Raw genomic sequence first — 25,195 nt, 5'->3', positions numbered from 1 at the left:
GGGTATTTCGCCTGTTTCATACATCTTGCTCACCAGATGGTAGAGTTTTGTCAGGACTGGCTCTCCCACGGCCGTCAGTAGTTCCAATGGAATATTGTCTACTCCGGGGGCCTTGTTTCGACTCAGGTCTTTCAGTGCTCTGTCAAACTCTTCACGCAGTATCATATCTCCCATTTCATCTTCATCTACATCCTCTTCCATTTCCATAATATTGTCCTCAAGTACATCGCCCTTGTATAGACCCTCTATATACTCCTTTCACCTTTCTGCTTTCCCTTCTTTGCTTAGAATTGGGTTTCCATCTGAGCTCTTGATATTCATACAAGTCGTTCTCTTATCTCCAAAGGTCTCTTTAATTTTCCTGTAGGCGGTATCTATCTTACCCCTAGTGAGATAGGCCTCTACATCCTTACATTTGTCCTCTTGCCATCCCTGCTTAGCCATTTTGCACTTCCTGTCGATCTCATTTTTGAGACGTTTGTATTCCTTTTTGCCTGTTTCACTTACTGCATTTTTATATTTTCTCCTTTCATCAATTAAATTCAATATTTCTTCTGTTACCCAAGGATTTCTACTAGCCCTCGTCTTTTTACCTACTTGATCCTCTGCTGCCTTCGCTACTTCATCTCTCAAAGCTACCCATTCTTCTTCTACTGTATTTCTTTCCCCCATTCCTGTCAATTGTTCCCTTATGCTCTCCCTGAAACTCTCTACAACCTCTGGTTCTTTCAGTTTATCCAGAACCCATCTCCTTAAATTCCCACCTTTTTGCAGTTTCTTCAGTTTTAATCTACAGGTCATAACCAATAGATTGTGGTCAGAGTCCACATCTGCCCCTGGAAATGTCTTACAATTTAAAACCTGGTTCCTAAATCTCTGTCTTACCATTATATAATCTATCTGATACCTTTTAGTATCTCCAGGGTTCTTCCATGTATACAACCTTCTTTCATGATTCTTAAACCAAGTGTTAGTTATGATTATGTTGTGCTCTGTGCAAAATTCGACCAGGCGTCTTCCTCTTTCATTTCTGTCCCCCAATCCATATTCACCTACTATGTTTCCTTCTCTCCCTTTTCCTACACTCGAATTCCAGTCACCCATGACTATTAAATTTTCGTCTCCCTTGACAATCTGAATAATTTCTTTTATTTCATCATACATTTCTTCAATTTCTTCGTCATCTGCAGAGCTAGTTGGCATATAAACTTGTACTACTGTAGTAGGTGTGGGCTTCGTATCTATCTTGGCCACAATAATGCGTTCACTAAGCTGTTTGTAGTAGCTTACCCGCATTCCTATTTTCCTATTCATTATTAAACCTACTCCTGCATTACCCCTATTTGATTTTGTGTTTATAACCCTGTAGTCACCTGACCAGAAGTCTTGTTCCTCCTGCCACCGAACTTCACTAATTCCCACTATATCTAACTTCAACCTATCCATTTCCCTTTTTAAATTTTCTAACCTACCTGCCCGATTAAGGGATCTGACATTCCACGCTCCGATCCGTAGAACGCCAGTTTTCTTTCTCCTGATAACGACGTCCTCTTGAGTAGTCCCCGCCCGGAGATCCGAATGGGGGACTATTTTACCTCCGGAATATTTTACCCAAGAGGACGCCATCATCATGTAATCATACAGTAAAGCTGCATGCCCTCGGGAAAAATTACGGCTGTAGTTTCCCCTTGCTTTCAGCTGTTCGCAGTACCAGCACAGCAAGGCCGTTTTGGTTATTGTTACAAGGCCAGATCAGTCAATCATCCAGACTGTTGCCCTTGCAACTACTGAAAAGGCTGCTGCCCCTCTTCAGGAACCACACGTTTGTCTGGCCTCTCAACAGATACCCCTCCGTTGTGGTTGCACCTACGGTACGGCTATCTGTATCGCTGAGGCACGCAAGCCTCCCCACCAACGGCAAGGTCCATGGTTCATGGGGGGAATATAAGGTTATGAAGTTCATAATGAATCCATCTTATAATCAAAGCAAAGTGAAGAAAAGTATGGATGAATTGGTACTAATACCCTCTGCCATGTCCCTTATGTTGGCTTGCAGAGTATGTACGTAGGTATAGCTGTAAAGGCAAATTTTCTAAGATAGTACTTGATTAATTGTTACGAATCAGAAAATAAAAAGTTGAAAATTGCTTAAGCCTCCGCACACATATTGTGCAATAGTTTGTTGTAATTATAGGAAGCACTTGGCAAGCATAGTAAATGAGCTGTGAATATTGTTTCAGGTAATACTTGATTTTGACCAAACACTGACAAAACAACATGTCAATGGAAATCGATGTCTCACAAGTTTTGGTAAGTATAAATCTTAATTTGGAATATATATGCTTTCTTACCCATTTACCCTGTAAATGAATACTAAAGATTCCATGATTTCAATTAGCTTGTTACGGGCATTTATCTGTATAAATGCCTGTGATTTCCATGGCAATGTGAAAAAAAAGTTTATTTACTTTCTGTTTCCAAGGACTTATTAAACAAATGGCGTTTGCAAATATCAAAAATAACATAATTGCAATAATTATACTCTAAGCAAAACCTGCATAAAACAATTGGATTTATCAGGCATGTTTATTACATTTCAGTTCATGTTTTGCTGCTGCTGGTGCTTATTCAAACTGTTTGCCAACGTAAACAGTGTTGTATAATACATCGGTATTATATAAAACAGCACAAATTGTTAGAATTCACACTTAAAATTCTGTGAATGAATATTTAAAAAAATCAAACTAAAGAAATTTTTAATTTATTTGTTAAATCATGTCTCATACTTGATTTTAGTGAGTTTGGCATCTTGTTGGACTTACCAGTCACATTCAGTTTTATTGAAAGTGCAGTAGTTACATTTTGTCCTGGTGTTACGATCATGTAAATCAAAAACTATCAGTACTTTTCCTGAGCTGGATATTACTCCTCCTGACTTCCACGACTGTGATTTTTTTTTTTTTTTTTTTTTTTTTGTATCTGCCCATTCATTCCTGTCTAGGTAATTTTTGTCGTAGTCCAGTTGATAAATAAAGTATTTAACCATTCCCTCCCCCCGTCTCCCATCCCACCTTTCTACATTCTTTAATAGGTATTTAAGAAATAAGTTACAGGACTATAATGCTCACTTATTTAACTGGATTATATTTAATTTTAATAATGTTTTGTGAATGACATAATTGATTTATCAATTACTGAACATGTTTCAGAATAAACCTATTATCAACAGTCAAGCAATAAAATCAGCAAACAGTCAAGCATAAAAATCTGCAGTGTTAGCAGTATTTACTTTATATTTTCACATCTGGCTGTTGATAATGGGTTTGTCCTGAAGCAGTTCCAAATACTGCTAACTAAATTATTGGTGTAGCTATATGGTGTTTGTGAAGGCGATGCCATTCAAGAAATATTAGTTTTATGTGAGGCAAGGTATTCATACAACATTTAATATATTCTCTCTTCCCGTTACTCATCAGGCCTCAACCTCCGCTAATTTCTAGTTGCCGCCACTCGTACCTCATGTGTCATTCAACATCATCTTTGCCTCTGTACTTCCACCTCGACTGACATCTCTGCCCAACCTCTTTGCATTTACATATGTCTGCCTGTGTCTGTATATGTGCAGATGGATGTGTGTGTGTGTGTGTGTGTGTGTGTGTGCGCGTGCGCGTGTGTGTGCGCATGTGTGTGCGTGCAAGTGTATACCTGTCCTTTTTTCCCCCTAAGGTAGGTCTTTACGCTCCCGGGATTGGAATGACTCCTTACCCTCACCCTTAAAACCCACATCCTTTCATCTTTCCCTCTCCTTCCCTCTTTCCTGATGAAGCAACCTTGGGTTGCGAAAGCTTGAAATTTGTGTGTGTGTTTGTGTGTTTTTTATTGTCTCTATCGACATACCAATGCTTTCGTTTGGTAAGTTACAGCATCTTTGTTTTTAGATATATTTAATAAGAAGTCAGTTTGTTAGGGAAGTACTTTTCTCTTTTGGACCTTCTTGAGAATAAATAAAATGTTAATATATGTTTATCATTTGTCAGGTATCTTTGGAGAGTGCAAGCAGTTGCCTAGTAGTTATAAAGCAGATTCCAGTGCTCTTTACAGATATTATCGAGCACTGGAGATTGATCCAAAGTTGACCAGAGAACAGAAAATGGAATACATGTTGGAATGGTATATCAAAGCTCAGGATCTCCTGAGAGGTTATGACTTTGACTGTCAAGAGATTCATGAAGTTGTTGCACAGACTAGAGTTCCTCTCAGGTAATTTCTCAGCAATTTATATATGTATTACAGGTAATTAATAACAGATCAAAATAAAATTTTCAATTATAGAATAAATTGTCAGTCCTTTTCAAAAACTTCCACTTCTGAACTGCAGCCCTCTCAATTAGCAATCTTTATAAACGTACTAGCCTAGAATGCTGCACAGAAATTATAGAACAGCTTTCTCAGTTTTGTGAATTGCTTTTCAAGTCCTTATTTTGTTTGCTTCCCCTCTGTGATGCTTTCCTTTATCTGATCAGCCTGCTTCTTACCCATAGATATTATTGCCTCCAAGTTGTCACACACCTTTCCTCTCTCTCCTCTTGTGTTATCATGAGCAGTTATACACGAACAATCACTCATGCTGCAGACACAGGTGGATGCCTTTTTTCATTTTTGTTTATTATTCCCGTCCTGGAATTAAACAATGGAAAATCCAGGATGGAATGTAACAATATTAGAGAAGGAAAGTTGGTACTCATCATATAGCGGAGATGCTGAGTCATGATAGTCACAACAAAAAGATTCACACAATTATAGCTTTCGCCCCGTAGGACCTTTTTCAGCAATAGACACATGTACATACATGTGCGTGCACACACACTAAGTAAACGCAACTTGCACACACGCCTGCTGTCTCAGACAACAGAGACGTGTGGTTTCAGTTGTCTGAGACTGCAGAAGTGTGTGCAAGTTGTGTGTGTGTGTGTGTGTGTGTGTGTGTGTGTGTGTGTATCTATTGCTGAAAAAGACCTTAATGGCCGAAAGCTATAATTGTGTGAATCTTTTTGTTGTGCCTATCGCAACTCAGCATCTCCGCTTCCTGGAATTAGTGTTATATTTTGCAACTTGGCTCTCTTCAGTGCCTGCATATGGCCCATTTCCTACCTTGATGTCTTTCTTCTCTTACCAAAATCTCATTCATTCATTCTTAAATCCATATTTTTCTCTTGTCTGCTGCACACCTACTGCAGCGATGCTGTTCTTTTTTGGGTTTAAACCAGAACCTACCTGTGAACTACTCGCAGCTGTTGGCTGGTAGGGAAGCCGAGCAGAAACCTACCGTACTGCAACTCGCACCAGGCTGCATACAACATAACTATTCTAAGATTCAGGAAGAGATCTTAATTCTGAACGAAAGGTGAAAATACTGGCATTCGGTATTTCCTGAAGTTAAGCATTACACGTTCACTGCCAAGCCCGTGCTAATCCTATCACAATCATTCACAAACCCTTTCATTCATGTTAGCAAGTTTATGGTAACGTACTACCCGAAATCTGAACAGCTACTAAGCACGGATTTTTTTAAAATGAAAATACTCGCTATACTATTAAATTTATCAGTGTGTAATACACTCAAGTTTCTAGTCACCGATCTGCTCAATATGTCACATGGAATTACTGTCTTTTTTCATACAGAAAATTACTTAAAAGATCCATTCTGCATTGCCCTCCAGGAAACCTGGTTCCTGGCAGTGTGGACCCCTGCCCTTCACGGCTATAGGGGATATTACAAGAACCGTAGTGACTATAATAGTATCAGGTGGAGTTTGTGTCTCTGTCCTGAACTCAGTATGCAGTGAACCTGTGACCCTTCAATCCGCTCTTGAAGCTGTGACTGTCAGTATAAGGGCGATGCAGGAATTAACTGTCTGCAACGTATATCTTCTTCCAGATGGTGCAGTACCCCTGAATGCATTGGCTGCACTGATTCATCAACCCTCTAAACCATTTCTCTTTAGGGAGATTTTAACGCCCATAACCCCTTGTGGAGTGGCACTGTGCTTACTGGCCGAAGAAGAGATGTTGAAACTTTCCTGTCTCAACTCGACCTCTGCCTCTTAAATACTGGGCCCCCCACATATTTCAGTGTGGCTCATGGCACTTACTTGGCCATTGATTTATCCCTCTGCAGCCCAAGACTTCTTCCATCTGTCCGCTGGAGAGGCCACAATGGTTTGTGTGGTAGTGACCACTTTCCCATCTTCCTGTCACTCCCCCAGTGCTATTCCCTTGAACGTCTACCACGATGGGCTTTAAACAAGGCAGACTGGGATGCTTTTACCTCTGCTGTCACCATCGAATCTCCCCCGCATCGTACCATCGATGTGGTAGTTGAGCAGGTCACTAGAACGATCGTTTCGATGGCGAAAACACAATCACTTGTTCTTTAGGGTGCCTCCGGCAAAAGTCAGTACCTTGGTGGCCACCGGAAATCACTGAGACCATTAAAGAGTGTTGGCAAGCTCTACAGTGACATAAGTGGCACCCTTCCCTAGAGACCTAATAGCTTTTAAAGGGCTCTGTACCGGTGTTCGCCAGCTTATAAAAAGACAGAAACAGGAGTGTTGGGAGAGGTACGTTTCGACCATTGGGTGCCATACGTCACCTTTCCAAGTCTGGACATAGATCAGACGTGTTTGTGGGTACCAGACCTCGACAGGTGTTACTGGCATTAAAATCAATGGTGTGTCATCTACTGATGCAAACGCAATTGCCGAGCACTATGCTCGAGCCTCCGCCTCAGAGAATTATCCCCCAGCATTTCGCACCCTCGAACAGTGGATGGAAAGGAAAGCCCTCTTGTTCACTGAACATCACAGTGAACCCTATAATGCTCCATTTACAGAGTGGGAGCTCCTCAGCATCCTTGCATATTGCCCCGACACAGCTCCTGGGCCAGATCGAATCCACAGTCAGATGATCAAACAACTCTCATCCGACTACAAGCGACATCTCCTTGTCATCTTCAACCGGATCTGGTGCGATGGTGTCTTTCCATTGACATGGAGGGAGACCACCATCATTCCAGTGCTCAAACCTGGTAAAAACCCACTTGGTGTGGATAGCTATCAACCCATCAGCCTCACCAACATTCTTTGTAATCTGTTAGAACGTGTGGTAAGTTGGCAGTTATGTTGGGTCCTGGAGTCACATAGCCTACTGGCTCCATGCCAGGGCGGTTTCCGCCAGGGTTGCTCTACCATTGATAATTTAGTTTCCCCCGAGTCTGCCATCTGAATAGCCTTTTCCAGATGCTAACACCTGGTTGCTGTCTTTTTTGATTTATGAAAAGCTTACAACACGACCTGGTGACATCACATCCTTGCCGCATTGTATGAGTAGGGTCTCCGGGGCCCGCTCCCAGTTTTTATCCAAAATTTCCTATCACTCTGTACTTTCCATGTCCAAGTTGGTGCCTCCCATAGTTCCCCCCATATCCAGCAGAATGGGGTCCCGCAGGGAGTGTATCTCTATTTTTAGTGGCCATTAACAGTCTAGCAGCAGCTGTCGGTCTCACCTTCTCTGTATGCAGACAACTTCTGCATTTCATACTGTTCCTCCAGTACTGGTGCTGCCTGTCGGCGTCTACAGGGAACCATCCACAAGGCGCAGTCATGGGCTCTAGCCCACGGCCTCCAGTACAGCCACGAAGTCATGTGTCATGCACTTCCGTCAGTGCTGTACCGTTATCTGGAACCAGAACTTTACCTTAATGATAATCCACTCATGGTAGTGGAGACATATCGATTCTTAGGACTGGTTTCCGATGCCCGATTAACATGGCTTCCTCATCTTCGTCAGCTGAAGCAGAAGTGCTGGGAGCACCTCAGTGCCCTCCGCTGCCTGAGCAACATCAACTGGGGTGCAGATTACTCTACGCTGCTGCAGCTCTATGGAGCCCTTATTCAATCCCACCATGACTATGGGAGTTTGGTTTATGGTTCAGCGGTGCCCTCAGCATTGCATTTACTAGACACAGTGCACCACTGCGGCGTTCAACTGGCAACAGGAGCTTTTAGGACACGTCTGGTGAGCAGTGTACTGGTGGAGGCTGGAGTCCCTCCATTGAAGGTTAGGCGTGCACAACTGCTCGCCAGTTACGTTGCACACGTAGTTATCCTGAGCATTCGAATTACCGTCTCCTTTTCCCATCCATGGCATCCTGTATCAGAGGCCCAGGTCGGAGCTTACAATTGCGGTTTGCGTCCGATTTCTTCTGTCTGAAGTGGAGTCCTTGCCTTTACCACCTATACTTGAAGTTCATGGTGTATACCTAGGCTGAAGCTTTGCCTAGACCTTTCACATGGTCCTAAGGACTCAGTTAAACCCGCGGCTCTCTGCTGTCACTTCCTCTCGATTCTTGACAGGTACCGGGACCACGGAGTGGTTTACACTGGCGGCTCGATGGCTGATGGTCACGTTGGCTTCGCATATATTCATGGAGGACATATTGAACCACACCCCTTTGCCAGATGGCTGCAGTGTTTTCACTGCAGAGCTGGCTGGCATTTCTTGTGCTCTTGAGCGCGTGCACTCATGCCCTGGCAAGTCATTTCTCCTCTGTACTGACTCCTTGAGCAGCCTACGAGCTATCGATCAGTGCTACCCCTGCTATCCTTTGGTAGCGACTGTCCAGGAGTCCATCTATGCCCCGGAATGGTCCAGTCGTTCCATTGTGTTTGTGTGGACCCCAGGCCATGTCGGAATCCCAGGAAATGAATTTGCCGACAGGGTGGCCAAACAGGCTACATAGAAATCTCTTCTGGATATTGGCATCCCTGTAACTGACCTGCGATCATTATTACGCCGCAAGGTTTTTCAGCTTTGGGAGACAGAATGGCATAATCTCGGTACTTACAACAAACTGCGTGCCCTTAAGGAGACTACGAATGTGTGGAAGACCTCCATGCGGGCCTCTCACAGGGTCTCTGTTGTTCTCTGCCGGCTCTGAATTGGCCATAGGTGGCTAACACATGACTGCCTCCTCTGTCGTGAGGACCCATCTCTGTGTCACTGTGGCTCACATATGACTTGTCTTTTTGGGGTGGACATTTTAATATGTTGCAGAGTGGCTAGCTCATTTATCATTGTGATCAGCCAGCTCAGACCATCTGCTCTATGGTTTTAATACCTTCTTGTACTTTTCCTTGTGGTGTATGTTTCCCCCATTTTTTGTGCATTCCATTCATTTTCTTTCTGTAATTTGGTTCCTTTATATCCCCGCCCCCTCCCCCTCTGTAAGGGATATTGCCGCAGCTCTCTCTCTTCCAACTACAAATTCTCTCACTGTCGAAAGAAGAAGGAGGAGAAGAAGAAGAAGAAGAAGAAGAAGAAGTGTGAGTCTTGGGATGGAGCCACACTTGATGTCAGAGGGGGTGTTGCCCCTTCCCCCTGTCAGGGTCCAAACTTACACATTCTATCTCTCCATCTGTACTGGTACGGACTCTGACTTTGCACAGCGACCGATTCTGGCTCGTTCAACATTCATCTGGTCACATTTACTACTCTCCTTCAGTGGAAATGTAGTTATTACTGTCAGCTTCTGGAACTGTAGTCTCTTCTTTCTGTCCGTTCTGCAGCTTGTGTTATATTGCAGGAATCTCATTTCGTGGATATTCATTTCGCCAATTCTTTGTGGTTTCCAAACCTTCTGGTCTGCCCTTTGTGAGCCTCTGGTGGTGCCTGCATGTGGGTCCAGATGGACATTTTTAGTACCTGGGTTCCTCTTCATACTGCGCTGGAAGTGGTGACTGTTCAGATTAATTTTTTTTTAAATCCCCCCCCCCCCCCCCCCAGACAGATCTCCTAATGATGCTTCCTGCTCTTCTTGCCCTCCTTTGACACCTTCCTTCCCCCTTCGAGATTTTAATGCCCATAACCCTCTGTGGGGTGGTACTGCAATCACTAACCAGGGCAGGTTTGTTGAAGACCTTGTTGGTAGAGCTTGATCTCTGCCTCCTCAACACTGGAGCCCCCAGACAGCTTATTGTGGCACACACCACTTTTTCGGCTATTGATCTTTCTGTACATAGCCCCGGATTCCTCCTCTCCATTCAATGGGGAGTTCAAGACAATTTGTGTGACAGCGATCATTTTCTGATCATCATACCTTTTCTTCAGCATCACTCGCCTGGACACACTTCCAGGTGGCCTTCACTAATGTGGATTGGGATGCCTTTCCACGGTTGCAATCCCAACCACTTCACCACACAACGGGATTGATGAGACCATACAGTGTCTGACTGACACCTTTGGCCGATTCCTTCTTCCTTGACTACTCTCCGACAGAAGAATGTCCCTTGGTTGACCACCGAAATTGCTGCAGCTGTTAAAGACCATTGTTCTGCCCTCCAATGCTACATACGGAATCTGTCTCTTGACAACCTCCTGGCATTTAAACTGCTTTGTGCCCCGGCTCATTATCTTCTTAAATGCCAAAAACATATTTGTTACATAGCACCACATGCTCCCTTTTCGCAGGTATGGGGCAAGATCAGGCTTATTTCTGGCCACTGTTCTCCTACAGGTGTCTTGGGAATTTCCCAGAAAGGTGTTGACTTCACCAGCCCAGACTCTATTGATGAGCATTTTGCTCAGCATGTTGTCCAGGCCTAGCATTAGTCCGCTGTCCACCCATGTTTGGTCTTCACACACAACAGCTGAAACAACTGCCTTTCTCTTGTGTTCCCCATTGCCTACAGTCGTATAATGCTCCATGTAGCAAGTGGAAATTCACCAGCATCCTTGTTGTCTGCTCTGACACGGCTTTTGGACCAGACCAAGTACACAACCAAATGCGCTCCAACACGTATCACTGCCTAGGCAGTGTTATTTACTTGACCTTTTTAACCATCTCAGGAGTAAGGGAAATTTCCTTCCCAGTGTGAGAAGGTGTATTATTCCATTTTTGAAATCAGGTAAATTGCCTCTTCAGATGGGCAGCTATTGTCCGATCAGTTTAGTGAAAGTCCTGTGCAAGTTACTTTGACGTATGTGGTTTCAAAGGCTGTATTGGATCCTTGAATCTCAGGACCTTTGGGCTTTGACTGAGTGTAGTTTTTGCCGAGGTTGCTCTACTGCAGGTAATTTAGTCCACCCTGGAGTTTGCCATCCGAACAGATTTTGCCTGATATCAACACCTTGTTGCAGTCTTCTTCAATCTGCATGAAACTTGTGATCCACATGGTGCCACCACACCCTTGCCACCTAACATGAGGGACACATCGGTGGCCCACTCCAGATTTTTATCCAGAACTTTCTTTTATGTCACACTTTTCAGGTATAGGCTGACACTTCCAGTAGCACCACCTGTCTCCAGGAGAATCACGCTCTGCAGCGTTTTGTTTTGAGTGTCCTTCTCATTTTAGTGGTTAACAGTGGTCTGTTGACAGTTGTGGGGCCAATGGTGGCCCTGTTTTTGTATGCTGATGATTTTTGGATTTATTTGTGTTCACCCACAACGGGTGTTGCTGAACGTAGACTGCAGGGAGCAATACACCACCGCAGTCTTAGGTTCTTACTCATAGCTTCTAATTTTCAGCTGCCAAGACCTATGTTAACACATTTCTGTTGTTGCCTTGCAGTCCATTCCCATCCAGATCTGTGCCTTTATAACCGTACCACTACGATTGTAATTTAGTATGCTTTTACCTAAATAACAGAAAAAACTGTCTTTGTGTTGTCACATATACTATACCCGAACAGAACAAATAGTCCTGTTATGGGAAAAGCCTCTGACTAAAATTTAGTTTAGTTTCCAAATAAAGTACACTATGGTAGGATAGTCCTGTTAATAGTAAAAGCTAATTAATAGAGTTACCCTTTTTACAGGATTCGTCTCTATGTTGTGTCTAATGGATAAGTAAATCAGACTATTCAATTCTTTTCCTAAGATTTTATCCTGTGGTTAAAGAAACACAGTATGAATAATATTATACTGAAGCTAGGACAAGTTAGTTCCAAGTTCATTCAGTGGTTCAAAACTTGTACTAATAGCCAGCCGATCCGGGCGATGAAACACTGAAGTATTTGGAAAAGCAGAAGTATGAATTTTGCCTATTTTCTTCCCACTGTTTAATTTGGTTCTTCAAATAAATATTACTCCATGTAAACAATATTAGTGCAGACACTGGAATTTCTTTTTGATTACTACATCCTTATACATTACATTTTAAAAAGAGAAAAAGCCCAGTATATAACTTCAGGGAAGCTAAAATAATTTGCCCATGGGGGGGACATAGAAAATCATTTTCTATAATAAACAAACTTAAATACTGATATACTTAGATACTAAAGCACACACTTTTTAACTGATCATTTCACGTCAAGAAAACCTCTTTCTTGCTGGAATTTATTTTCAAAAGCTATTATCTTCAACTATCTGTGTATAGTCATTTACCAGATTCTAGTAACTCGGCTACACTGTTACTGAATTTTACATAAGCGAACTTTTATTATAACACTTTGCAATTGTTTAGTAAACACAAAAACAATTTAAATGGTGCCTCTGTATAATAACTTGGCACTTTCTAAGTCTGTAAAATAGTACACTCAGATCCAGTCTGTAAAATAGGATACTTGGATCCATCAAACACCAGGAAGGAACCCTGTATGATTAGGGTGAAATAATAGAGTGAACCACTTTCTTTAAAGTTCAAGAGTGATTATTAAAACACAGTTTAAATTAATTGTTCACACTGTACAAAAGTAAATTTATTATAAAAGTCGTACCTTGTAGCTGTAGGCTTGGGTGTGGCGAACAATTATGCCACTTCCCACAGTATGGCCTGCAAGTCTCTTACTGTATGGGCTCAGTTTCTCTTCGTGGCATCAGTCAATTCTACATACAGTAGCCCAACAACTCACAGCTATGCTGTAAGCCATTTGCATTCTCCATTTCGAGGTATTTTGTGTTAATTTGCAGGCAAAGCTTTTCCTGCTCCACAAAGATGTTGCCTCAATCACTGCGGCCTGCAGACTGTGTGACTTACTCCCGCGTTTTCTCTAGGTAGCACACCAATTTGCCCTTGCCACCTTTTCCACTCCCCAGAGCCAGTTTCGTTTTAAACAAAAGCACACTGGCTTTTACATAACACTTTATATTGTCGCTAAGCATGACCATTTCTTAAATTGTCAGATTTACATTAACATGAACAATTTATACACACACACACACACATTTTAAATACGAAAGGTCATCTGAAAATTATTTAACATAATAAACAATTTATATGGTATTTTACATACATTACTCATATTTAATGCAAAGCACTTCAACTTCCAGTATAACACACTTTACATATACAGAAAATTTAGTACCAATATGTGATAATTTTAAAGCAAAAAAATTATAAAAACTTTAAATGAACCATAAACAAATACTAAACAATGGAAAATCCAGGAAAGAATGTAACAATATTAAACAAGGAAAGTTGCTACTCACCATATAGCGGAGATGCTGAGTCGCAGATAGGCACAACAATAGACATACCTTGACGGTCAGTCTCTCAATGTGGTGGACTATCATCGTTTTTTGGGACTGGTCTTTGATTCTTGGTTGACATGGCTTCCCTATTTTTGTCAATTGAAGCAGACATGTTGGTTGCACCTCAATGCTCTTCGATGCCTCAGCAACTCCAACTGGGGCGTAGCTCGCTCTACTCTAATATGGTTCTACACAGCATGGATCCAGTCCCGTCTAGATTACAGGAGTCTGGCATGCAGCTGGGCATCATCTTCGATGCTACAGATGTTGGACCTGTTACACCATTTTGCGGTCAAGTGGTACCTTTTGGACTAGCCCTATGATCAGCCTCCTAGTGCTGGTGACGGTTCCACCATTGTGGGTTTTGTGCCAACGACAGTTGCTCACTGACACACATGCATCTGCTGCTCCGAAGAGCACCCCAACTACCATCTCCTCTTTCCAGATATGAAGATCCACATCCCATAATGGTGGCCCCCGATGTGGGGTTAAGATTACCATCTGCATCTGGTCCCTTTTTTCCTGAACTCCAGCTTTCACCTCTACCATTTCTTCTCCAGGCCCACTCACGTACTCCATGGTGCATCCCCCCACCCCACAGCTCTCTCTTAACCTACTGCAAGCCACAAGTTTTGAAAGACTCAGCTCATTGTGAGGCCCTCTGCTGCCAGTTCTTCTCAATTCGTGGGGCATTTTTGGATTCAGAAGTTGTCTATACTGATGGCTCAGTGGCTGCCAGTTGTGCTGACTTTGCTTACATTCATGCAGGATGTAATTAACTCTGCTTCTTGTAGGCAGCTGTAGTGTTTTCACTACGTAGTTGGTAGCCATCTTTCATGCTATTGAACATATCCGTACCCCATTGCGCTTTTTTTTTCTTTGGTGACTTCTGGCTGCTCTCCGGATAGGGCACCTCACCCACATCTCTTCCTTGTTCCTATCTGTAGCCTTTGTTCATCTTCAGTAGACCTTGGAATTTTCTTTCCTTGGGTGTTGTGCACTGAGCTCTTCTTTGGTGTGTGGTTGTGTTGACTGTTCCAGGTAGGAGGGACTGATGACCTTGTAGTTTGGTCCCTTTCATCATTAAACCAATGATTGCCTGAGGAGGCAATTTCGGCTACTTTTTTTTATTCGTGCCTGTGAATAACTCTATCCAACAAGGAATCTATGGTTCCCAATCAACTTTCTTCCACCACCACCACTACCACTACCACCACCATCCCTCCTCATCTCTTCAGCCCTCACTTGATAACCTATGGTACTAAAAAAAAAAAAAAAAAACTTACTGCTTCTTATCCGCCTGTCCACACTCTCAACACTGCCGTTAGCCTGTATTCCAAAAACCTGACTTTATTCTATCTTTAGGAAAATTTGCTGGACTTGCAGGGGATCTACTTTTCTGCACTCATTCTCTTTAGTTGAATCATTTCTTTGGCAACCACCCTACTGGTGACCACAACCAAAAGTACACAAAGGACCTTGTCTCAAATATATGAAGATGGTATATGTTCTTTTGGACATGTCCGAAAGAACAGATACTATTAGTGATTTTTGTAGCTCTTGAAGAATAAAATTACAGTGAAATCCAGACCATTAGCTGCTTACAGGTGTTGATAAATATCAATGGGGACAGTTGAAAATGTGTGCCCTGACGGGGATTTGAGCCCGAGATCTCCTGCTTACATGGCAGTCACACTATCTGACTGAGCCATTGAGGACACGGAGGATAGTGTGACTGCAGGGACTTATCTCTGGCACACTCCCCGTGAGACCCACATTTCCAGCTTACTGTCCACACACTACATTTGTAGTGCCCCTGGGACATTTGTAGTGCCTATATATCCTACCCAGAACTCTATGCCCATTGCCGAAGTAGTAGTCCGTTGCTCTTCCAACTAGTTCATCCTTTGCCAGCTATGCTCCCCATTCTTCATCACATGGGTTATTCCCTCAGGTGCAAGATTTATCTTATTACCGATCCTTCACCTGCAGTCACCAGTCCAGCCACAGTGATTTCCTGTTCTCTAAAAGGAAGGATCACATGTGAAAGCAGCCACGTTAAACACCAGCTGCACTACATTTTATTTGGAGATGTGAGCTGACCAGCTGTTTATCAACATAAATGTTCACTGCCAAACTGTGGCTAACTACCAGTTGTATAAACCATTTGCAGCAAGCTTCAGTACCTGTGCCATCTGGATCTCCACCCTGCCTGCTGCAACAGCCCCTCTGAACCACATAGAGGGGAACTGTCCCTCCAGCAGGCCAATGGCCTTGCCCGTTCCAGTCAGATCACCAAAGTTAAATGATGTCGGGCTTGTCTAGCACCTGGATGGGTTACCATCTGGGTCTGCCAAGTGCTGTTGGCAAGCAGGTGCACTCAGCCCTTGTGAGATCAATTCAGGAACTACTTGATTGAAAAGTAGCAGCACAGTCATGAAAACTGACAACAGCCGGGAGAGTGGTGTGCTGGCCACAGGCCGTTCTGTATTTGCATCTGGTGATGCCTAAGGACTAAGAATGACAGGGCGGCTGGTCGGTACCATTGGGCCTTCAAGTCCGACTCGGACAGTGTTCGCTATTATTGTTGTTATTATTATTATTATTATTATTATTATTATTCCGCCTTCCAGCAAATCCTCTGCTCTCAGGCATCCCATCCTCAACTTCGACTATTACTCTTCTTTTACAATCACTTTTCCTCTCCTGTCCTTATGGCACACCACTCCTCTCCTGTCCATATCTTGAAACCATTCATTCCTCCCACAGCTTCCTCTTCTGTGCTTCTGTTTTGTGAATCTCTTCTCTTTCAGTCATAATTTTGTTACTGTTTCTGAGAGCTTGTTTTCTCCTCCTGTATTCTATTATGCATCCATTTACTTACACACACCTTTTATAATGTTGCTGTGTTGCTATGAGTTGATATGTACCTCACATCAGTCAGTTATATGTAAGTGGTAGTCTTTTCTAATTTTTGTTTGTTATTTGCATTATGGAATTATTGTTATTATAGTAAACATCTATTCTACCCATGAATGCTCCCAGTTTGACATAGTTGTTTCCTCTTGGAAGACCACGCATGCTTTGCATCATATAACTCTCTGGCAACTGTTTAAAAGAAAAAAAGGGAAGATAGCATTGTCGTTATTTAAATGTTTGTATTTTCTTGCATTGTAACATTTTCAGATGACATTAGATGACTACCCAGAGAACTGAGGATCTGGAGAACTGTCCCATATAACATTGTTCATGATGAAGTCTCCTTATATTATGTTGACAATGAACAGAAATAATGTTTATCGTAAAACATTTTTACTATTCCTATTCTGTCATGTACATCTGTTACTGCTTTGTGAAGTGTGCTAATTTAGTGTGTGTGTTGATTTGTTATTAGGGATGGCTCCGACATGATGCTTAAAGCATTGGATGAAGCAAGTATTCCAGTATTAGTTTTCTCAGCTGGTCTGGGAGACATAGTTTCTGCCATCCTCAAGTACCATGGGGCACTTCGAAAAAATGTGCAAGTTATATCCAATTTTCTTAATTGGGAAGGCTCACAGCTGAATGGCTTCAAGGGGAATGTTATACATGCGTATAACAAAAATGAACATGCCATTGAAAACAGTGATTATTTCCAGGTATGCAATTTAGCATATAGGACTGTTTGTGTTGCATTGTGATTAATAGCTCAATATAGTGTGGTGATCTAGCACACACATATATATATATATTCCCGACGTGGAATGTTTCCCTCTATTATAACCATATCATTTATTTGAACCCAACAATTACGTTTGTTATTGTCGCTGTTGCATTTCGAAATCTTTCCTGACGTCTTATTTTCTCTTTATTTTCTCTTTCTGTTTTTACCAGTAGGATTGGAATGACTCCTTACCCTCTCCCTTAAAACCCACTTCCTTTCGACTTTCCCTCTCCTTCCCTCTTTCCTGATGAGGCAACAGTTTGTTGCGAAAGCTTGAATTTTGTGTGTATGTTTGCGTTTGTTTGTGTGTCTGTCGACCTGCCAGCGCTTTCGTTCGGTAATATATATATATATATTTTCTATTGCGCATGCACCCCCCCCCCCCCCCCACACACACACACACACACAGAGGGTTGGGATGGAGAGGCAGCAAGGGGAAGGAATGGAATGTGGCATCACTAAACTTGCCCACATCAAGTCGGTGTTATGTATGCCAAATAAGTGAAAAGTGGATGTGTAGGGTGAGTTAGTTCAGAGAAAGAGGAAACTGTGAGTATAAATAACAGTGTGGAGTATGTGGGAGGGAGACTGATGCTAGTAAGATATTGAGGGCCTGAGGATAGAGAGACCGAGGCATGTGTTACAAGGACAGTTCACATGTATGTAATTCACAGAAGTTAGCATTTGGGTGAAAGGGGTGTGGGAGGGTGCATGGCCACAGTTTAGTGGTGACTATTCATTCAGATGGGCAGCTGGTTGTTTGTCATGCCCATGTAAAACACTTGTAAAATTGCAGCAGACCTAGTATATGACATGGCTTCTTTCACAGGTGGCCCTGTCTCTAATGGTATAGAATAAGCCTGTGACTGAACTGGAGAGGATAGTCTGTGTTGGTGAATCAAATAGGTCTTGCACAAATAGGTGTGGCATAGAGATGGACCAAGAAATTGTGTAGGTGGGATGGGTAGTGGATTACCACTTTAGAAGGGTTGGGAAGTATTGTGTGGGTATGAGGTACATCATCTGCTCACAATGATAGGCAGTCAAAATCCTGGTTAAGAATGTGCTTAGATTACAGTAAAACTTTACAGTTTGTTGTTTGAGGGATTAATGCCAATACTTAACATATCATGCAGAGAGACGGGCGGAAGAGGTACAAAGGTATGCACAAAATTATAAATAGCACAAAGCTGACAGTTTAGACTTTATTGAAAACAGTCACATCACCTATCTAAAGCAATGTCTTGTAGCACATGATACAAGCTTATGATTATCAGTTATAGTATGTGAAGCCAGCTTTAGTACTCAGAAGAGTACAATGAAGTGTGCAGCTGAGATTAACTGTCACCTCCTTTGTGAAGCTGACTAATATATTTCTCGCAGTTCTGGGAACATGCCTGGAAATCAGGCAAAGAGGAGTCCTTTATTGTTAAAAGAAGGTTATCAAGCAGAAGTACATAAAATATTGGGACTGATTTCAACCAATGAATCGGAATGTGGAATGTTAGATCCGTTAATCGGATAGGTAGGTTAAAGAATTTTAAGAAGGAAATGTCTTAAGTTAAAGCTAACCTTTGAGAAGGTGTGCTGGGGTACTGAGTACCCCATTGCGGAATTTCATAGTGCTGTAGCATAATGCCGAGTCCTGCGATGTGGCAGCTATTCAGAGCCCTCAGTATTGAATTGTTTCGCCAGGAAAATGGTAGTGGGGCACTCCGTACCCTATGTCCTCACTCGTGTTATACTTATTGCTTTCTGACAATTTTTAGCATGTATGCCATTCTCACTTTATCTAAGCAAAGGGTTGAACTGTAAAAGTACCTGTATTACAAGGATAAAAAAAGTAAGTAATTTTTTTCCCTCTGTTACATATTTGTATCATGAATTCCTTCATTCAGGTGCTGATTGAAGCTTTTGAAACAGATACACTGAAGTGCCACAGAAGCATGTGTATTCAAATATAGAGATATTTAAATAGGCAGAATACGGCGCTGTGGTCAGCAACACCTATACAAAACAACAAGTATCTGGCGCAGTTGTTAGATTGGTTACTACTGCTACAATGGCAAGTTATCAAGATTTAAGTGGTGTTATAGTCGGCGCACAAGCGATGGGACACAGCATCTCCAAGGTAGCGATGAAGTGGGCATTTTCCCATACGACCATTTCACAAGTCTACTGTGAATATCAGGAATCTCTGACATCACTGCAGCCAGAAAAAGAACCAGCAAGAATAGGACTGACAGTGACTGAAGAAAATTGTTCAACGTGACAGAAGCGCAACCCTTCCACAAATTGCTGCAGATTTCAGTGCTGGGCAATCAACAAGTGTCAGCGTGCGAACCATTCAACAAAACATCATCGATATGGGCTTTCGGAGCCGAAGGTCCACTCGTGTACCCTTGATGACTGCATGACACAAAACTCTACACCTCGCCTAGGCCTGCCAAAACTGACATTGGACTGTTGATGACTGGAAACATGTTGCCTGGTTGAATGAGTCTCGTTTCAAATTGTATCAAGCAGATGAATTTGTATGGGTATGGAGACAACCTTATGATAGGTATGGAGACAACCTCATGAATCAGGGACCATGCACATCATCAGTGGACTGTTCAAGCTGGTGGTGGCTCGGTAATGGTGTGAGGTGTGTGCAGTTGGAGTGACGTAGGACCTCTCATACGTCTAGATATGACTCTGACAGGTGACATGTACATAAGCATCCTGTCCGATCACCTGCATCCATTCATGTCCATTGTGCATTCCGATGGACTTGGGCAAATCCAGCAGGACAATGAGACACCTCAAATGTCCAGAATTGCACCAGGAACACTCTTCTAAATGAAAACACCTCCGCTGGCCACTAAACTGCCCATACATGAATATTATTGAGCGTATCTGAGATGCTCGCAACGAGCTGCTCAGAAGAGATCTCCACCCCCTTGTACTCGTATGGATTTATGGAAGACCCTTTAGAATTCATGGTGTCAATTCCCTCCAACACTACTTCAGACATTAGTCGAGTCCATACCATTTCGTGTTGTGGCACTTCTGTGTGGTCGCGGGAGCCCTTCACAGTATTAGGCAGGGGTACCAGTTTCTTTGGCTCTTCAGTGTATATAATAATGCAACTACAACATATAAATATTTAAGTGATTTCCTAAGGATATTATAACTTATCATACAAGATGGGGTACTGTATACCCCCACACACCTACTCACGCAATAATAATAATAATAATAATAATAATAATAATAATAATATCAGTTTGCCCACTCAAAGATTAAATGTGTGCATTAATGAAGTGTGGTGGCAGTAAAAACAGGACTTCTGGTCAGGTGAGTACAAAGTTATAAATACAGAGTCAAGTAGGGGTAATGCAGGAGTAATTTGAATAAGATAATAGGAATGTTGGTAAACTATTTTGAACAACATAGTGAATGCATTATTGTAGCCAAAGTATGCCTGCAGTCAGTACCCACAACAATAGTACAAGTTTATATTCCTACTAACTCCAAAGATGATGAAAAATTGAAAAAAGTATAATGATATAAAAGAATGTATTCAGGTAGTTAAGGAGATGAAAATTTAATTGTAATGGGTGACTGGAATTCAATAGCAGGAAAAGGAAAAAGTATTAAAAAACCATGGACTGATGGAAAGGAATGAAAAAGGGAAGCTAGCTGCCTGGAAGAATTTTGTCCAGAGCATAATTAAATAATTACAAACACTTTAATCATTGCAAATATTTGTGGAATAAGGTTATATAAGTGGAAGAGACTTAGAAATACCAGATGGTTACAGAAAGATTATATAATAATTGTTAGACTGAGATTTAGAAACCAGATTTCATACTGCAAAACATTTCCAGAGCAGATATGGATTCGGGTTATGAATTGCAGATTGAAACTGAAGAAGTTGCAGAAAGTTAGAAAATCAAGCAGATGGGACCTGAATAAAGTAAATGAACCAGTGGTTGAGGGTTTCATAGGGTCGTTAGACAATGATTGATAGAAACATGGCAAAGAAATACAGTAGAAGGTGAATGGGTAACTCTGGCAGAGGATATAGCACTGGGCTGTAGAGGTCAAATAGGCATAAAGGAAAGGCCCAGCAGCAATCCTTAGGGAACACAGGAGACACTGAATTTAATTGGACAAAGAAGGGAATATAAAAATGAAGCAATAAAAGGGAATACATTCTTCCAAAAAGTGAGACTGATAGAAAATGAAAAGGCTAAGTATGAAGGGCAGAGGACAAATGAAAGGCTGTAGAGCCATCCTTGATTAGGGAAAAAGACAGATGCTGCCAATAGGAAAATTAGACACACCTTTGGAGAAAACAAGAAGCAGCTGTGTGAGTATAAAGAGCTAAGCTGGCAAGAAAGTGCTAAGCAGAGAAGGCAGAGTTGAGAAGTGGAAGCAAAATGTGGAAGGATATAATGAAATAGACAGTATTATAGAAAGGGGAGAGGAAGTGAAAATGGGACATTGATATTGTGAGAAGAATTAGTCAGAGCACTGAGAGACTGACAGTATTATTCTGCCTGGTGTGTGATATATGTGAGAAAGACAAAATATTGTAATTGTTGAAGGACATGAAAGGGAAGCAGTAGTTTAGATGGAAGTGAGACAGAGTTGCAGCCTATACATGACTTTATTCTGTCTGTACATTGAGCAAGCTATGAAGGAAACTGAGAAGAAATTTGGAAAAAGAGTTAAAGATCAGCGACCAGAAATAAAAAAAAAAAAAAAAAAAAAAAAAAAAATTGTCATTTGCTGATGTCATTGTTTTTCTTTCAGAGATGGCAATGGAATTGCAAAAGCAGGTGAATGAAGTGGAGACTATCATGAAAAGAGGTTACAAGATGAATATCAACAAAAGTAAAACAAGGGTAATGGAACGTAGTTGAATTAAATCAAATGATGAGAGAATTAGGTTGGGAAATGAAAGGCTAAAAGTAGTTGATGAGTTTTGGTGTTTGGGTAGCAAAAGAAATGATGGTTGAAGTAGAGAGGAAATAAAAGGCAACTTGACAGTAGCAAGAGAAATGTATTTGAAAAAGAGAGATCTGTTAATATGTGCTATGAATTTAAATCTCAGGAAGTCTTTCCTGAAGGTACTTACCTGGAGGTTAGCCTTGTTCAGAAGTGAGCCATGATAGCAAACAGTTCAGACACTAAGACTACAGAATCCTCCAGAATGTGGTGCTACAGAAGAATGCTAAAGATTAGATGGGTATATCAAATATCTTATGAGCAACTACCAAATCAAAATGAGGAAAAAGAAATTTCTGGCACAATGTAGCTAAAGGAAAATAAGAATCAGTTGACAGGACACAGCCTGAGGCACAAGCAAATCATCAATTTGGTAATGGAGGGAAGTTAATAAAAGAAACAGTCTGAAAAGCTTTTAAGGGTGTTGCAGGGGTGGTTGTGCTGTGAAATAATTGTTTACAAAAAATTTTATAAGTTTCATTATTTCTGATTTATTTAGCATTGAAGTTAGTTGATTAGGTTGTCACATGTGTAGGTTAAAGCTGGCTGCCAGAGGCAATGTTGCCAAGCATGTTCTTCATTTGGTTTCCTCTTGAACAAACATAGCTTTTGCTCACCTAGCTTAAATTTTTTGCTTCTGAAAAATGCACTGTTTAACTGGCAATGTGTATTTCAACAGATGGTAACTTACAGACCCAAAGATGTCTGTGCATTATCACATTTTAGCACATGCAAGTGCTTGTATTTGCTAGTGCAGTGACCTGATACACTAACTTCAATGCTAAATAACTTGGAAGTGGTGCTTAATATCATTTTTTTTCAATAATTATTTCTCAGCACATCCTCCCATGCAACACTCTTAAAAGCTTTACAGACAGTTTCTGGCCACCTTGTGTATTACAAGAGAGCGAGAGGGAGGTGGATATTAATATGATTAATATGTATTTACTACTAATAATTATTATACACAAAAATTCATTAAACAGTAATATGTGATTTGTGTGACATATTTTAAATTCCCAAACAGTAGGTTGTACTTCTGAAGAAGAAATAAATATTATAAAGAGATAAAAAGGAATATTGTAGAAGTCTATTTTATATACAGAAGGTACTTGAGCAAATAACAGGTAGTCTCCTTGTAGAGGCAGCAACAACTCATCAAATCAACTTGCAACTTTATGTGACTTAACTTGGATAATGGTCTATGAAATCTCAGGTGCATACACTCTATTTTAATAAGGATGTTTTTGCATCCTGGGTCTCACTGGTAGATGTGGTATCAGTGCAGTAAGATGGGTCAATGTGAAGACGTGACAAAATGGCAGAAAAGAGTTATTGTATTTGTACGTGTTCATGATCACACCGCAGGTGCTCATTTTGTTGGTGTATTAGTGCAGACTGTCCAAGGTGTCTACAAAGACTAGTGTGTCACTCACAGCCATGTAACACTGCATAAGAACAGAGGTCCTAAACAGGTTCTGGCAGACAGGAACCAAAGATGGATGAGTCAATGACCATCTGTTTTGAATCCAGCAGCAATTGCACATCAACCTCAACCACATTTTGATTGAACATTGCAAAAGAAATTGTATGCAATGGACTGCTGGAGTTACCATTGCCTGTAGTGGCGCACAAACCTGCACATCAGCCAAACGACACGGAAACTGTCCAGCGGCATGTAGAATGGTCCAAAGAGGTGGTTTAATGCATGGTGTGTGTAAGATGTAGTTCAGGTCAGATGTGGTTCTGTGACACTTTGGAGGTATTTTTCATCTCACGAATATGAGTGAGGATGTTTATTCAACATTCTATGAAAGACATGTCAGGCCTGGTGGTCCAGCAAAAAAATTCTTGACTGGAAACAGAGAGGTCATGGGATTGAATCCCAGTCAGACCTTAGATTTTTCAGTCTGCATTGTAACCTAGCCTTCACCTCACAAAGATATGATGAGTTGCCAGAAATGACACATGGTTCAGATTCCACGTTAAACTGTAGGTCCCCATTCGCCAGTTGAATAACGGTGGTAGGCTGGGGACATGTGAGTTGCCAAAGTGGCATCCAACAGAAAGATTAGCACCAGGCCAGTGAGCCACATGAAATAATAATAATAATTCCCGTGGAGGCCCGGGAAAAGAATAGGCCTCCGGTATGTTCTGCCAGTCGTAAAAGGCGACGAAAAGAACAAACCACTAATAGGGCTAACCCCCCTTTTAGTGTGATTAGTTGGTTCAGGACAGAACTAAAGAAGCCTCGGACAAGCGCCGTCATGGTCAGGGACGACGCTTGAACCCTATGCCCGCCCACAGTGGTAACGACACTGCTAGCCAACTGGAAAATGATTCAAATCCAAATAGAGGTGTTTTGCAGGATATGCTTCCTGCAACCACCCTAGAAGGAAAACAAAGACAGAGGATGAGATGGTCAGATGAAGTTAATCGACACCTCATGTTCTGTTATTACCAAGCAACAAACCTAGGAACCAACACAACTGGATACAAATCACAAGTATACACAACATTTAGTACCAGATACCCAGAATTAAAATTTTTACAGAACAACGACTAGCTGATCGGATCCGTGTAATAATCAAAAATAACAGGATACCCCAGTCAGAATTGGAAAACATCAAACAACAAGTACAACAAATACTGGAACAAAATAATGTGCAATCAGAAGAAGAAGAAAATACAGTAATGGACTCAAACATCCCAGAGCAAACAAACAAAGAACAACACGCATCAATTAAACAGTCAGAGGAAAACGAAATCTTAAGACAGCCGCCAGAACAAGCACAAATAGAACACGAAGTGACACACGTGTTAGATATAGAAGAAAAATTTCAGCTGACATATATAGAATACAAAGACACAAATACAGACATTAGACCATTCTTACATAGACCGCCAAATAACCCACAAGTCGAAACAACAATAAAAACTATCAACACAATCGTACACAACAA

The 25,195-nt window shown here is 41.6% G+C and overlaps 1 protein-coding gene across 4 annotated transcripts in view; it reads left to right on the top strand.

Annotated features, from left to right (window-relative positions):
* LOC124789933 (7-methylguanosine phosphate-specific 5'-nucleotidase) overlaps positions 1-25,195 on the top strand; it is an 84,339-nt gene that overhangs the window by 30,321 nt on the left and 28,823 nt on the right. For all 4 annotated transcript variants that reach the window (XM_047257459.1, XM_047257458.1, XM_047257461.1 and 1 more), the window contains 3 exons: positions 2,241-2,310; positions 4,038-4,260; positions 16,926-17,169. In XM_047257459.1, the coding sequence (XP_047113415.1) occupies positions 2,241-2,310; positions 4,038-4,260; positions 16,926-17,169 (537 nt within the window). The remainder of the gene's footprint in view (positions 1-2,240; positions 2,311-4,037; positions 4,261-16,925; positions 17,170-25,195) is intronic.

Source organism: Schistocerca piceifrons, chromosome 3 (assembly GCF_021461385.2).
Source record: "Schistocerca piceifrons isolate TAMUIC-IGC-003096 chromosome 3, iqSchPice1.1, whole genome shotgun sequence".
NCBI lineage: Eukaryota > Metazoa > Arthropoda > Insecta > Orthoptera > Acrididae > Schistocerca > Schistocerca piceifrons.
This window is presented reverse-complemented; position numbering and strand designations above follow the sequence as displayed.